Here is a 15,417-nt window from a genome sequence, read left to right as displayed (position 1 = left end):
AGGAATTCTGGGAGCTGAAGTCCACGAGTCATAAAAGAGCCAAGGTTGCCTACCCCTGTCTTCGGGAGTACTGCAGCGTCCCCATGGTCATGGGATCAAACTTCAAGTATGTAGCAAATTGCACACGGATCACTCAATGGCCACATCACTTAGCCACAAAAGTTTCAGTCCCAATTATGGTTTTAAGTCAAGGGCTACCTGTATTTCAGGTTGCCCAGGAATATCATCGGGCTATGTGGAGAAATGGTGTACAAACACAAGGATGCCGTGCTTTCCCATTGGGATTGGTTCTGGAAGTGCTGTTCTTCTCCACAGGCAGTTAAGACATGGGGAGACCCTTGGAGACTGCCCAGGTCAGTTCTCCGCTCGGTACAATAAATATGGGGCTGCTGCATCCAAAACAGATGGGACATCTAACTCAGGACTGTCTCTACAGCAAACCAACGTATTTGCTTCTCTTCCCTCAACACCTGAGCTTGACGCACCAAAAAGTTTAATTCATTGCTCTAATTTGTCTTACCGGGATTAAAATCACAATCGGGACCAGAATTTCCACTGCTAAGCAAAGGGGTTCTTAAGTGGGGTTGTACCCGATTTTGCAACCTTTTTTGCTCAGGATGTTTAATCGCTGCAGTTGTTAAGTAAATCAGGAAACTGGTTAAACCAATCTGGCTCACACACACACCCACCAGGGACTTTGCTTGGCAAAAGCCAGCTGGGAAGGCTACAAACGGCGGTTCGCATGTCCCCGGGGACGCTGCAAATGTCAAAAATACATACTGGTTGCCAAGAGGCCAGATGTTGATAACGGGACTGTGGGGCTGCCGAGACAGTTCTAAGGAAAGGCTTGGTCGTAAGTCACTTTTTACAACTGCTGCCGTTAAGTTTGAGCGGTCGCTAAACGAATGGTTGCAAGTTAAGGACTACTATAGTTCAAGAGAAAATTATCTGAGTCTTAAACCAGCATTTTAGAGCAAGCATTATTGCAGTTGACTCTTTTTTTTTTGGGGGGGGGAATGCTTTTTTTTTAAATAAAAAAAACACCTAGTCCTTGTTTCTCAAGTTGCTTCGATTTGAACAACAGGCTGGGCCAAAGCGAAGGAAACCAAAGAAAGCCTGTAGCGTAGACTCTCCTTCCCTGGGCGGTTTTGGAATTCGATTTGAAGAAACGTTCCTGAATTATTCTTGATCTTTGTCACCACCCAGTGGAAATCCATCTGAACTGCAAAACGGCTGAGGTTAATTGTGCCAAGACAATCCGTGGGTTTGAATAGAAGCCACAGGACTTTTTAGCGCTGGATTTTATTCGCAGCCTCGGCCTCATTTCAGAATGCCGAATGCTTTAGAAATGATGCCATGGGCAAGAATATACGTGAGTAGAATTAACTTCGTGTCTGTAACTTGTCAATCCAATTATCTTTTTTTTAAAAAAAAAAATTAAAATGTAATCGTGATGTTAGTGAAAAGCAAACTATGCCATTCGTGTGACTTAAACTGTACTGAAAATGGAATTTTAGTTTTTCCTGGGTGTCCACGACACTGAGCAGATCAGGGCAGGCAGCGGTGTGGAAACAAAGAAACATCACAACATAACATTAAAATAGAATCCGCTAGATAGAAGGAAGACTTTATCTTCACAACAGTCAAGTGTGTGTTCAGATTAATCTTGAGTCTGTCTCTAAAACTAAGCTGCTTCTGCTTCTGCTTCTCTTTCTCCTTCTTTGGGTTATTTTCATCACAAAAGGAATGTGGAAGTCCTAGCTTGTAAAATGTGTCTATGCAATCATGCTGTTTATTTGAGTTTAAAATGTTGATTGTGCCGCCATGTTTTGGAAACTCCTCAACTCAGTAAAAGAAAGACAATGAAAGGAAATAAATAAATAACGGTATCGACATTTCTGGGAAAACAATAAGCAATTAAATGCTGCATGCATCTACGGCAATTCTAGTGGTAGTTAGGGAAGTGGGTTGTTAGTTATGGTTTGCTATTCTAAAAACACAGTAAGAAATACAACAGCACAAATCACATAGCTCAAAACACCCAGAGAAGCAAAGATGACACATCAACCTCCAATTTCAACCCACTGGGAGCACTCCAAAAATCAGAAAGAAACCCATCCGTGTTTGAGGATTAGTCGGTTAACTGAATTTAAATGCGAAGCAAAGAAAAATAGGTACGTGTGTGTTCTCCAAACGTATAAATGAAAAATCCCGTATTCATCTGGAAAGGAAAAACATAAGGAAGTCTAAGGAAAGGCTTAGAACAAAAGAAAAAGCACGGGCTGAACTGAGGACGTTACAGATTCGTCTCTTTAAAAACCTGACTCCTTTGCAATCAGACATTTGATTTAACAAATGCAGGAATATCAGCAGAGAGAAATGGCGGTGGTGGGGGAATAAAGTTAGGAGTCACATACTGAATTTGTAGAGAAAGCTGAAAGAACAAAGGAAACACACGCATTGAACAAGTTTTGATGTCACGTTCCCACATCCCAAGAGATGTGTCCTCCTTTTAAAAACATTTGGGAGAAAAGAATCACCATCACTTGAGTGTCCTTGTTGAGTGCTGCTGATCTCCCTTGTAACACAAGAAGTGGGGACAAAGGACTGCTTCTCCAAAGGCTGGTTGGTCCCCCTTTCAATCTGTCCAGCACCGACGTTTTAATGTCGAAATGAGAAGGGTGGAACTGCTCACAAAAGTTCTTGCCCTGGTGAAAGCTGCAGTTAGCTGCAGTGTGCAAACTCGTAAGGAACCCACAGGTCCCAGTTTTGCCTATTCAAATACAGCTGAGCTGTTGGACTAAGTTTTCTTCATTTCCTTAGCTTTTCTCTATTCTTTTACAATAGCTAATTGTCTCTCTACTAGTCTCTTGAATGGTTCTGCTCAAGTCTAAGGCTGTCAAATGCCTTGGATACATTAAATTAAACTCAATGGTATGTAAGAACAGGGTGCGACTTCCTGTTTCACCAAGAGACCAAGATCCTTCAGCCACCAACAGCAATGCTTTCCTACTGTCACTCCCCAGAGATTTAAAGGTGCTGGTGATGACCTATAAAGCCCTAAATGGCTTGGGTCCGGGATATATGAGGGAACACCTACTGCCGACATAAAGCTCCCTTCGTCCTGTGCGCTCCCACAGGGAGGGTCTTCTCAGGGTACCGCCGGTAAAAGATTGCCGGCGGACAATACCCAGGGGGTATTGTCCGCCGGCAATGCCCCTGACCTTCTCTGTGGGTGCGCCGGCCCTTTGGAACCAGCTGCCTGTAGAGCTTAGGACTGCCCCTGACCTTCACTCATTCCGCCAGGACCTGAAGACCTGGCTCTTCGAGCTTTCTGGCCTGGACTGAGAGTATTAACCGGGGTTTTAATTGTATTTTAATTGTAATTGGGGTTTTTAGTTCAAGGTTAGTTTAATCATTTCAATTGTTTTTAATTTTTGTAATTTGTTGTATTGTTTTTAAAAACCTTGTGAACTGCCCTGAGTCCTACGGGAGAAGGGCGGTATATACGGTAAGTCTAAAATAAAAAAAAATGTCCCTTTTCGAAGACCAGGAATCCTTTTTTTTTTAAAAAAAAAAGCTAACAAGTTCTGCCTGCCGAAGCAAAGGTTGCCAGTTTATGTCACAGGTGTTTGGTGCATATTTAAGAAGCTCTCCATTTGCCTTTGTTCTTAAGAGATGAAATTTGGTTGGTGCAGGGAAACGAAGGGGAAAGAACAAAAGCTCTCAATAGGAAACATATCACGAGGGTGCCACATTACAAGGTTCCTCTTTAAAACACTCATTTATGAAAAAATAACCAGAGATCTATTAAAGGGTTTAAGGAATATCAAGGTGGTGGGGAAGAGACATAAGGCCATCTGAATGTCTCCAGCAGTTTTCTATGTCTTGAAATATGTTTCACAAAGAGATATTATTTCTTCTTGAAATGTATCTCAAGATATACTTGAATTAATTAAAACGATTTTCAGGAATGGTATTAAGGCAGGGGTATCCAATGTTGGCAACTCTTAAGACTTGTAGACTTCAACTCCCAGAATTCCTCAGCCAGCATATGGCTGGCTGGCTGGCTGGGGAACGACTGGCTGGATAATTCTGAGAGTTGAAGTCCACAAGTCTTAAAAGTAGCCAAGCTTGGACACCCTTAGTACGAAGGTCTACCTTCCAATCTTGTTACTCTATCTATGTTCTATATCAGGCTGCAATCAGGCCATTAATGAACTTTAAGGCCATGGTGACACAGGTGACAACAAATACCTTGTCTTTTTTTTTAAAAAAAAGTGTCTTTTCATTTTAAAAAAATTAGCCTTTTTTTCTGAATGCCACCATTTTCCTCTGCTAGAAACGGGACACTGGGGATGTATGTCTTCTCCTACAAGCCAGATGCTATATAGCAGGGGAGGGGGAGGTGTCCAATGCTAGCTGGGGAATTCTGGGAGTTGAAGTCTACAGGTCTTAAAGTTGCCAAGGTAGGAAACCTCTGCTTTAAACTGAACACTTTCTTCCCACCCACAAAGAGCAAATCCTCAGCAAACCAAGGATGACGCTCTTCCATTTCATTCTGAAGGAGAGCTTAAAAAGGATAAAGTATACCCAACCAATTCCCTTCCAGATGGGGGTTTAGGTCCAACCCCCAGCCCCACAACACTGCATAAACCAGTTCTCTTTTTTGATAAGAGACCAGAGTCTGCCCAGGCAGCTTCTGAAGCTCAAAGCATCCTAAACAACCACACCAGATGGAGAATTCTACCAAGCTTAATTAACTTCCAGATATGTTCTGATGGGAGGGACCCAGAGTACAAGAAAAAAATTGAGGTTGGCAAGCTCTTCTCAAAAGAATTTCCTTCCCAGAACACCGAATGACAGATTAAGCAAAAAAGAGGAGAAAGGATTTGGGGCTAGCTTTGCATTGTAGTTCTTAGCTTGGAGTTCGGGTTTGTTCAGAAGCAAATATTGCTATGTTGCAAGGGGATTATTCACTGGCAAAGTGTCTAAGAAAATCCTGTAAAAGCAGCATTTCCCCACACTGAGTTAATTGGTTTTGCTACTTAACGGAGAATATCACAATATGAAGGGGAAAAAAGAGAGAAATCAAACTGAAGTCATTCCCCCAGGTATTGTGTGTCCTGGTGAGGTAGGGCTTTGAGTATATCCAAGCATTATCTGTTTGTTGCCAAAGGGATGTACTGGACTACAATTCTCAGAGTTTGCAACCAGCATGGGTCTCGGTGCTGTTTCAATTCATGTTTCAGAGATGGAATGTTTGGTCTTGTTTCATGGTTGCCCATGCTTCAAATATGGAAGGCGCCAAGGGGAGAACATCTGGAGCCTTCCATATTAGACTGTAAGCCTGCAGACCAAGAGTTCACCTTGTCCCTTTGTGTTCAGGTAAATCCCTTCACTAAAGAAGAAGGTGTTGTGTGGCTGTTAAGTAGAAGAAGAGATTCTGACAAGAAGACTGGGCCACGCCATTCCTAAATAGGGTGCATCAATATATCAATTTTCCAAACATATAAACTCAAGAGAAAAAGTGGAAGAGGTATATGAGAACGAACACACACACACACCAATAAAGCAGAATATTTGTGGCTCAGGGTTGAAATGAGAGGTCCTTGGTGCTTTCTGAGCTTGGTTGTTTTCTTGCAGACATTTCATTACCCAAACTAGGTAACACCATCAGTGCTCATCAATTATGGGTCATCAGAAAATCCTATTTTTTTTTTTTGAATAACGCTTGAAACCAGAGGACAGCTAGTCTAAGTTCTTTTCTGCTTATTCACTTAGGAATGTGGATGTCTCTCCACTTTCTTTTAATTCATCTCGGTTGGTGGCCTTTTAAGAGGGACGGACCTCATGCTCCAACTGCATGTAATGGACTGGAGCCCAACTGCATTTCTTTCCTGCCATTCAAACTAGTTGTAGGCACGAACCTTGGATGGTATGTCTGTATTCCAAAGGCAATGGAAGGATGGAGAAAAATAATAACTAGGTTGTGTTGAGGGGGGAAAGATGAACAGGAAAAACTGAGAAGGGGGGTTAAATGGAAGCAAGTGCGAAATCAGAAAGCAAATGAAGAGAAGGGGCAAAAGGTCTGAATTGCCTGTCTTCACTCCAGGAAACATGTTTTGCAGGTCCCGAGAAGCCTAACAGTGTTTATATTTGCTATTAATGATACTCGAGGCATGCTAGAACATGCCATTATAGCACAGTTTGCTATAATCTCCAGATTTAAAATTCTAATTTTAAAAGGGAAGGAAAGGACAGCTGCAGCAAAGACTTGAGGGTAAGAAAACTGGGTTCTTACACAGGTTGGCAAATAGATACCAGGAGTATTATATTATTATTATTATTATTATTATTATTATTATTATTATTATTATTATTATTATTATTATTATTATTATTATTATTATTTTTAAAAGGTAACTGAAAAATCTGGGAAAACGCTGAAAAGGCCAGAGGCCCTCACCATGGGGCTCCAAGTTGGGATTGATGTCTTTCTGATATTCTAAAAAAACGCACCGCACCTTCAACAGTAACCACAATGGGGTGTAAACTGATGGTAGTAAAGCTAGAGATCTATGGAGGTGCTTTAAAAAAAAAGCTGGATCGCTTTTTGCGGAAGAAGATGTTTCACTTCTCTTACAAGAAGCTTCATCATTTGTCACCGGATGGTGGGGAGATGGAAGGATAGGTACTGACGGTTGAGACTGGATGGTGGGGGCATGGAAGCATAGGTTCTTAGAGGATTGGGGGGGGGGGGTTGGAAGAATTGCATTTTTTTTGCAGTCATGTGGTCATTAGACAGAGGGGGAAGAATAAGACACCACCACTATCTCCTATTTACAATCTTCCAAGAAGATTCCAAACCCATCTCCACCCTGATTCTGATGATCCTTGGTGGAGCAGTAGGCTAATGTCTCCTTAAGTAACACCAGCTGCCTGCAATTATTGCAGGTTCAAGTCCCACCAGGCTCAAGGTTGACTCAGCCTTCCATCCTTCCGAGGTAGGTAAAATGAGGACCCAGATTGTTGGGGGCAATAAGCTGACTTTGTAATAATGCCGCTTGGGGGCCCCCGAAAGCCCTAATAAGCAGGCATATACATAGAATGAAGGCTACTGCTAAGCACATTGATTTGTGCTTAGATTGTAAGCCGCCCTGAGTCTTCGGAGAAGGGCGGGATATAAATGGGATTAAAATAAATAAAATAAAAATAAAATAAACAAATAAACCCCCAAGGGGCCTCAAGAGCTCTCAGAGAAAGTGCTAATGACCAGATGACTACAAAGAAATACAATCCTTTCATCCCCCCCCCCCCCACCATCCAGTCACAACTGATGAAGCTTCTTCTTCCTCAAAAAACAGTCCAGTTGCCTTTTGGGGGTGGGGGGGAGGGAAGCACCTTTGAGATAATAAAAATAGAGTCTTCAGGTTTTCAACAAACTGACACTGGGGGAAAAAAGGTGCAGTGCCAGAACTACACGGGGGTGGAAAACAACCTAAAATCGATCTATAAATCCATAAAAGAGAATATTTGTGGCTCAGGGTTGAAATGAGGGGTCCTTGGTGCTCTCTGAGCTTATTTTTCTTACAGACATTTCATCACCCAAACTAGGTAACGTCCATCAGAAACTGGAAACGTCTGCAAGAAAACCACCACGCTCAGAGAGCACCAAGGACCCCTCAAAATAAATCGGCACGGTGCATCGTTCGCCACACAAACCTCCTCCCCATCTTTCAGAAGAAATATTTGCACCCGACGTTTTTTTTTTACTTGCTTGCCTTGGCCCCAAATGCCGATAGGCCTTCTCTTGAAAGGTTCGCTCTTGGTGAAGAACTGAAGCAGAACATTCAATTCCCTTTCCCACCTTCTTCATTTAACGCCACAGAAACCTCCGTGGGAAGGCAGGATTTGCTAAATAAACAAGGAGGGAATCGGGGAGTCGCTCTGCTCTTTCTGCAAAGCCTGCCACAATTGGCAAAGAGGATCTCCACTATTTCCCCATCGCGGGTGAAAATGCCTTTCCAGAGCCTGTTGCCTAGAAATTAACCCTAACCCTTCCTTTCTAATTAAAAGGATGCAAAGCTGCCTTCAGAATGTGCCAAGGTCCGTGCCAAAAGGTAAGGCCGTTTGCAGGAAACAGATGACTCCTAAGAAGCAAGTGATTAGGCATACAGACATTTTATTTATCTTTACTCATGCCTTGGGTTGGTGAGTAGACATGTTGGGGGGGGGGAAAAAATGGGGGGAATGCTGCTTTCCCCCCCCCTGCCTTTTTCCCCTCCCATTTTGACAGTTTCTGAATTTTTCCTGACAAATTAAAAAAACGGAAAAAGGTGTAAATTACTAGGGTGCAGAGAAGCATCTGATTTAGAGTTGACACTATTCCCTCCAAATTAGGAAATAAATGAACATGCGATGTCACAATAAACGGGGAACATTCTGCTTTCAGAAATCCATAAAAATGAAGATAGGACAAAAACAAGAAATCAGCTGCAACAGAATCCACAGGGTAGGATTCAGAACACGATTGATTGAGACATTTGATGAAAGTATCAAAATGGGTGTTCCACATTATTTTCTGTTCTGTTTTTCTGAACCTATATCTACATTTTATATTTAAAATATGGGCAGAAATGTCCAGGATATACATTTTTCCCCTTACTATCAAGTTGGCAGTCTCTTGTTTTCAAAGATAAATTTCTGTGTGCCAGCTTTAACTAAACAGATCAAAATGGAAAAGATGCTATGGTCCTTAGAGTTTGACAGACCTGTTTGCTATAAAAACTAAACATCTAAAGTAAATTAAATCACTGCCATTTGTCATTATCCTGCAAATAAAAATGCCATTATTCAACTGCATACACCAAAGACATATCTATGAAGAAATTAAGTGTTCACTCACATTTCATTAACAATAAAGATGTAATTGTGACGGATTGTAAACAATAAACATGCCTCCATTCCCCCCCCCCCCAAAATTCTCCTTACTTTTAAAGCGGGGTAGGCAGGCGGCAAAAAAACATAATGTTTTTTTTCCCCCACAGCTTCAAAATTTGCAGAAACGTTATACTGAGATGAACATGCCTTGAAGCAAGGTAGCAAAACCTATTGAACTACCTTAGTTGCACAGTGCACAAATGACAGTCACCTGGATGTGTCATTTTGGTAAATGATCGGGGTTTCCAAGGAGATACATTGAGGTTCCTGCAGACTTCCCTTCCTAGTAGTGTAATTCCACAATCCTTGCCAACAGGTGAGGAAATTTCAAAAGGTGCGCAAATAAACACATCACCACGAGTTACCTGGTCTCTAGAAGAATTGCTTACCGGCTACTGGGAGGTCCATCTTTGCTCGTTTCAGTTCTGCCATGGAGCTTTGGAGCTGTTCTATTACAAAATCATCATCATAGAAGAACTCTTTGGCGAGAGCTTCCTGCAGAAACTGGACCAATTCTTCCATCTGCAATTTCATCAGGTGTTCTAAGGTGACCCAGGGGAGGGGGGGAGAAATATGAGTACAGGTAGTCCTCAACTTACAACCGTTCTTTTAGTGGCCAAAGTGACCACGGCACTGGGAAAAGCGACTTATGGCTTTTTTTTCACACCTACGACCCTTGCAGTATCCCCATGGTCCCCAAGCATCCAAATGTGGATGCTTGGCAACTGGCATGAATTTGTGACAGTTGCAATATCCCCGGGGCCACGTGATCGCCTTCTGCGACCTTCCGACAAGCAGTGGGGAAGCCAAACGTCTGTAACAAACATGTTGCTAATTTAATGACTGCAACGATTCATTTTAACAACCGTGGCGAGAAAGGTTATCAAACGGGGCAAAACCCACTTAACAATTGTCTTGCTTAGCCACAAAAATGTAGGGCTCAATTGGTGGTCGTAAGTCGAGATCTACCTGTATCAGACAACAGCGAAGATGCAATTAAAATGTAAGGAAATATCCTTCTCGAGGTAAAAGGAAATACCTTCAAAAATAGAACCCAACCTACTTCTTAAATCAAGAATTCTAGAATCCTGAGTCACTAGGACACAGGTCGGCAACCCGCGGCTCCGGAGCCGCATGCGGCTCTTTGAGCTGTCCCCTGCGGCTCCCAGCCCCCCGGTGCGTGCACACCTCTTTGAACGGGCAGTGGTGCGCGCGCACCTCTCCAAATGGAGAGTGGCACCGCCCGTTTGGAGAGGTGTGCACGCACCTCTCCGAACGACCGTAGGTGCGCGCGCACCACCCCAAACCTTTGGAGAGGTGCGCGCGTACCTCCGTGCGAACGGGCAGCGGCGCCGCTCTTTGAGAAAGCTGCTACGGCCCGTCTACAAAGCTGCTGAAAGCGGCAGCTTTGCAGACGGGCCACGGCAGCTTTCCCAAGAAGCGGCGCCGCTGCCCGTTCGCACGGAGGTACGCGCGCACCTCTCCAAAGGTTTGGGGAGGTGCGCGTGCACCTACGGTCGTTCGGAGAGGTGTGCACGCACCTCTTGGAATGGGCAGCGGCGCCGCTCTTTGAGAAAGCTGCCGCGGCACGTTTGCAGGCTGCCGAAAGCGGCAGCTTTGCAGACGGGCCATCGCGCAACTGGGAACCGGTTCCATCACACATAAAAAAATTGGCAACCGCGTGCGTCCGTGCATGCACAAGAAAAATCCGTTTTGCGCATGCGCAAAACGTTTTTTTGCACATGCGCGTGCATGGACGCACGCACGCAGCTCCCACTTTTTTTATGTGTGATGGAACCAGTTCCCAGTGGCTCTTTTCCTTTTTCAGGTTGCCGACCCCTGCACTAGGAAAAGACATCCAAAAAACAGATTAGGCACCTGTGCTGACCTTTCACCCCTATCTCAGATATTGACCATGAGTGAATGAGTATCAACCAAGGTGATTTATATTCTTTGCAAACAGATGGTAGGGAATATAAATCCTTCCATTCCCCACCATCCAGGCAGAGCTGAAGAAGCTTCTTAGATGAGAAGCAAAATTTCTTCAAAGAAAAAAGAAAAACAAGAAAGTCCAGTTGGCTTCTTGAAAAAGCCCCTTTGAGACAGCCATGACTTGGATGACTGAGCATCTCCATAGACATTTACTTTATTGGGAGTTTTCAGCCACCGTGGAGTCCTTGGTGCTCTCTGAGCAGATGTCTCATTGCCAACTATATGCACTGATGACGTTACCTAGTTTGGTAATGTAATGTCTACAAGAAAGCAACCCAGCTCAGAGAACACCACGGACTCTACAGTTCAAGCCTGAGCTAAAAAACATCCTCTTCTATCACTTTTAAGCCATCTAGAAATAAGAATCCCCTGGTCACTTAAAACAAGGGCTGACCATGTCAGGTAGCCAGAGAGCATTTAAAGCCAAAGCAAAGCTCTTACTTCTGTGCAGTTTCAGAACGGTGTAGGCCATTGCGGTAAGAATTCGCTCTCCTTCAAGTACGTAGACATCCCAGATCCTGAGGGTTAACCTAAAGGGAGTCTGCAATGAAAGAACCGTGCAGATGTGTCAGGAGATAAAACAAAAAATTCATCTCTGGCCCAGAGGGCCAGCTGGGTTGATAATGAAAACAACAGCTAAGGCTACTCACACGGTCAAGGAAACACTGGAAAAACCACTTCATTGTGTAAAAGTTGGTGTGGACCTCCTGGGAATCCTGCCAAGAAGACACAGTTCACCAATCTTAGAAGAAAAAATTGGCATAACAGCAGAATGCAAATGTGGAGTTAAATGCACAGTGTATTCAAAGTGTATTTCCCCCTCCGAGGGCTTCTTCCAAGACCCTCGTGCTGCCTTGTGGGATAACTACAGGTAGTCCTCGGGACTTCCAGTTTTGCATCGCAGCAAGATGGACGCAGGAGGGTAGGGCTCTGCCTTCTGCGCCCGACTTTGCCCTGCTGGGGGCCCTGAAAAGGGCCTAAAGTCACCCCGAAGAGGTGATGAAGAAGGAGGGGTGCCTTGTTGATCACGGAGAGACGGCGGTCTTTCCGTTTGATCTAAGGAAAGCCCTCTAAACCGGCAGGGGAAAGACCGGCCACACCTCTGTGGCCAGCCACTAGCTGCTGACAACTGAAAAACAAAGCTTCAATTAGCACATCGTAAACAGCATGTTTGGAACTGGGTGAGAATATTGATCCTTTCTTTACTATTTTACAGCTGAATTTCCTGGAAAAGGCTCACGAGAAGCTAAAAACCTCCGGATGTGAACGGAAGCGGTGTTTTAAATTTATTATGGGAGACAGAAATATACAATACTGAAGTGAAAGTTATACAAAGCTACAGTTTTGATAAATTTGAGAACTGAGATAATTGTTAAGATTTTCTTTTTGGGGGAAAAAATAGTTGAGGTGAAATATAAGAAATCAACCCTTTAAGGGTGGAAAATGGACTTTGAATGACATCTAGTGGTGGATTTGAGTACAGCACTATAACTAGCCCCATGGCTGCTTGGTGACTTTCAGCTGAAGGGAGAACAGCTGGCAATAAAGGAAAATATTTTGGCATATTTATCATCCTGACCTTCTTGGACTATAAATACCTACTGAGCTTGGACTTTTAATCTCAAGAGCTAGTGGGACAGAAAGAAAAATCTGATTTTTGAATATGTCTGGCTCCAGCAAGGTTGAACATTTTGAACAGATGGAACATTGTGGATTACAACCTTGCCTGACTGATAAATTTTCGGAATACTTGAGACAAAGGATTACTATAAAATACTGCCATTAGGACTGGATTATAAAGACTACATATAAAGACTAGAAAACTAGAAGAAACTTTGTTCTACTTTTACTGAGACTCGTTGACACTAGAGGATTTCTAGGAATGATGCCTCAAGAAAAAACAAATACCTTTCAGAAGGAAATATTCTCCATGCTACAGCTAATTCATCAAACACAAAGAGGACATAAAAAGAAATCATAATGAGACTAAAAATAACCTAGATCAGACATGTCAAACACAAGGCCCGGGGGCCAGATCCGGCCCGCAAAGTGGTTTCATGCGGCCCACGAAGCCATCCTGGAAACAGGGAGGGAACGGCCCCCACTGCCTTGGCCCTGGCCCAGAGACCCTCCTCCTGCCAGAGACCCTCAGATCTGTCCCACTCCTGCCCAGGCCCCATAGGCACCCTTGATGTGAACGATGTAGAGCTGGCCACACCCACCCAGTAGGCCACGCCCACCCGGCCCCCTGAGGGCAACCGCAATGCTGATGCAGCCCTCAATGAAATTGAGTTTGACACCCCTGACCTAGATGATATAAATGACCAAATCTCCAAATTGAAGCTACAACTGGAAAGTTCCCAGATAACGATTACAAAGTATGAACAAATAAATCAGAAACTAGAGGATGAAGCAGAAGAAATGGACCTAGACACGGAAGAGATAGAAGGGAAATATGGACTCCGATATACAAATAAAATACTGCAAGACCTACCAATAACAATGAAAATACAAAAGACCCCTTACTCCTCTCCAAAATACACCTGATGACAAGGAAGAAGATTCTAGAAAATGGAATATAGAGCGGGCAGGGGAAATGTTTAGGGAATGTGGATGGGCGGAGTTCCCCCCAAAAAAATACTCTACCTAATTTATTTATTTTTTAATCCCATTTATATCCCGCCCTTCTCCGAAGACTCAGGGCGGCTTACAATCTAAGAAGCACAAATCAATGTGCTTAGCAAATTGTCTTCCTCATGCCAAGCAGCTTTCATAAAAATAGAAAGAAAATGTTGACGCAATTTAATTGTCTTGGCCTGGAAAGCTACTTGGCAAAGAAAGAAAGCAAGAGTTTGATTTAAAAAACAGAGGGGGGCATTATCTGTTTAATATACCTGTCTGAATATGATTAAAAGAATGGAAGACCCTTAGATATAACTAGATTTTTATAATGGAATATATTATTTAGAATTAAAATAGCATTGTTTTCTTCTTTCGATATGGGAAATTTGAAAATAAGAGGATTGGTATGAATTAAAATTTTAGCTATATAAATGTAATTATTATTGAGAAAATCTAAATTACAAAGATACTTTAAATATTGGTGGGAAATCAAACTTTAACGAGAGCATGAAAAACAGGATATTGACTTATGAACTGATATTATTGTTATTTGTATATTAATAAAATATGATCAAGATGTCTGTACCTTATTTTGTATACATCAATAGTGCCAAGAATTGTAATTGTCTAATGAAGAGAAAATGGGAAAAATATGGGAAAGAAAGGAGGATCAAGGAAAGAATAGTGGATTATGCAGTAATAAATAGATTTATATTGAAGAAGTTAATGTTAACTATGTAAACCCAGACAACATGTTGTTTACTAAGCTTTAAAGATTGTAATTGTAAACACTTCAATAAAACTTATTAAAAAAAAACTACAGGTAGTCCTCGACCTACAGCAGTTCATTTAGCGAGTGTTCAAAGTTACAACAGCACTGAAAAAAGTGACTCGCGACCATTTTTCACACTTATGGCTGTTGCAGCATCCCCATGGTTATGAGATTTAAAACTCAGACTGTTGGCACCTGACTCGTATTTATGACAGTCGCAGTGCCTCGGTCATGTGATCACCTTTTTCTACCTTTGGACAAGCAAAGTCAACGAGGAAGCCAGATTCACTTAACAACCTTGTTATTGACATAACAACTGCAACGATTCACTTAACAATTGTGGCAAGAAAGGTTGAAAAATGGGGCAAAACTCACTCAAGAAATGTCTCGCTCAGCAGCGGAAATTTGGGGCTCAGTTGTAGTTTAAGTCGAGGACTACCTATACTAGAAGATTTCTTGGAAGTTTTTTCTAGGCAGCATTCAATACCACCAACTATGCTAGCTCCCAAGGTGCTTAACTGGCAAATCACCGGTTTATGGTAACTCTAGCGACCAGTACTTTTTTTGTAAAAGAAAAAGGTGCCGGAACTCACACATGTCATACAACCCGCCTTGCCTACCCTTACAAGGTTTCATCCAAAAAAGGTGCCGGAACTCCGTTCTGAGCGTTCTATGAGAAAAAAAGCCCTGCTAGTGACAGATTATGTGGAGAAACCACTGTTCAGCTTCTAGACGTATGGTTTGTCTCCAGAATGGGAGATTGGCTGGAAAAACGGATGGAACTAGCAGAGATGGCTAAATTTCTTCGCTTTAATCAAAGAAAAGAACACATCCAACTTTGTTTCTACCTGGAAACTGCTTCTGGATTTGTGCTTGAGATGGGGGGGAAAAATGAAACTTTGACTTCTGGTTTTGCTGATTAGATACATTTGTTGTTATAGAAACGGTTAGCACATATTAGTATGTAAAAGCAAAATGGCGAGGGTGCAATGTTATGAGGTTATTATCTTATAGTAGTGCACTAAAAAGAGCAGGAAGTCGATGCTTTTCTTTCTTTTTCCCCCTTTCCCCTCTTTTCCCTTCCCTTT

The 15,417-nt window shown here is 42.7% G+C and overlaps 1 protein-coding gene across 3 annotated transcripts in view; it reads right to left on the bottom strand.

Annotated features, from left to right (window-relative positions):
* USP6NL (USP6 N-terminal like) overlaps nucleotides 1-15,417 on the bottom strand; it is a 133,807-nt gene that overhangs the window by 13,301 nt on the left and 105,089 nt on the right. For all 3 annotated transcript variants that reach the window (XM_081330775.1, XM_081330777.1, XM_081330776.1), the window contains 3 exons: nucleotides 11,586-11,651; nucleotides 11,377-11,476; nucleotides 9,333-9,485 (listed from right to left, as the gene is read on the bottom strand). In XM_081330775.1, the coding sequence (XP_081186901.1) occupies nucleotides 9,333-9,485; nucleotides 11,377-11,476; nucleotides 11,586-11,651 (319 nt within the window). The remainder of the gene's footprint in view (nucleotides 1-9,332; nucleotides 9,486-11,376; nucleotides 11,477-11,585; nucleotides 11,652-15,417) is intronic.

The sequence above is a fragment of the Vipera berus genome (assembly GCF_964194415.1).
Source record: "Vipera berus genome assembly, chromosome: 6".
Taxonomy (NCBI): Eukaryota; Metazoa; Chordata; class Lepidosauria; order Squamata; family Viperidae; genus Vipera; species Vipera berus.
The sequence above is the reverse complement of the archived record's forward strand: the minus strand, read 5'-3'. Positions and strand labels throughout refer to the sequence as shown.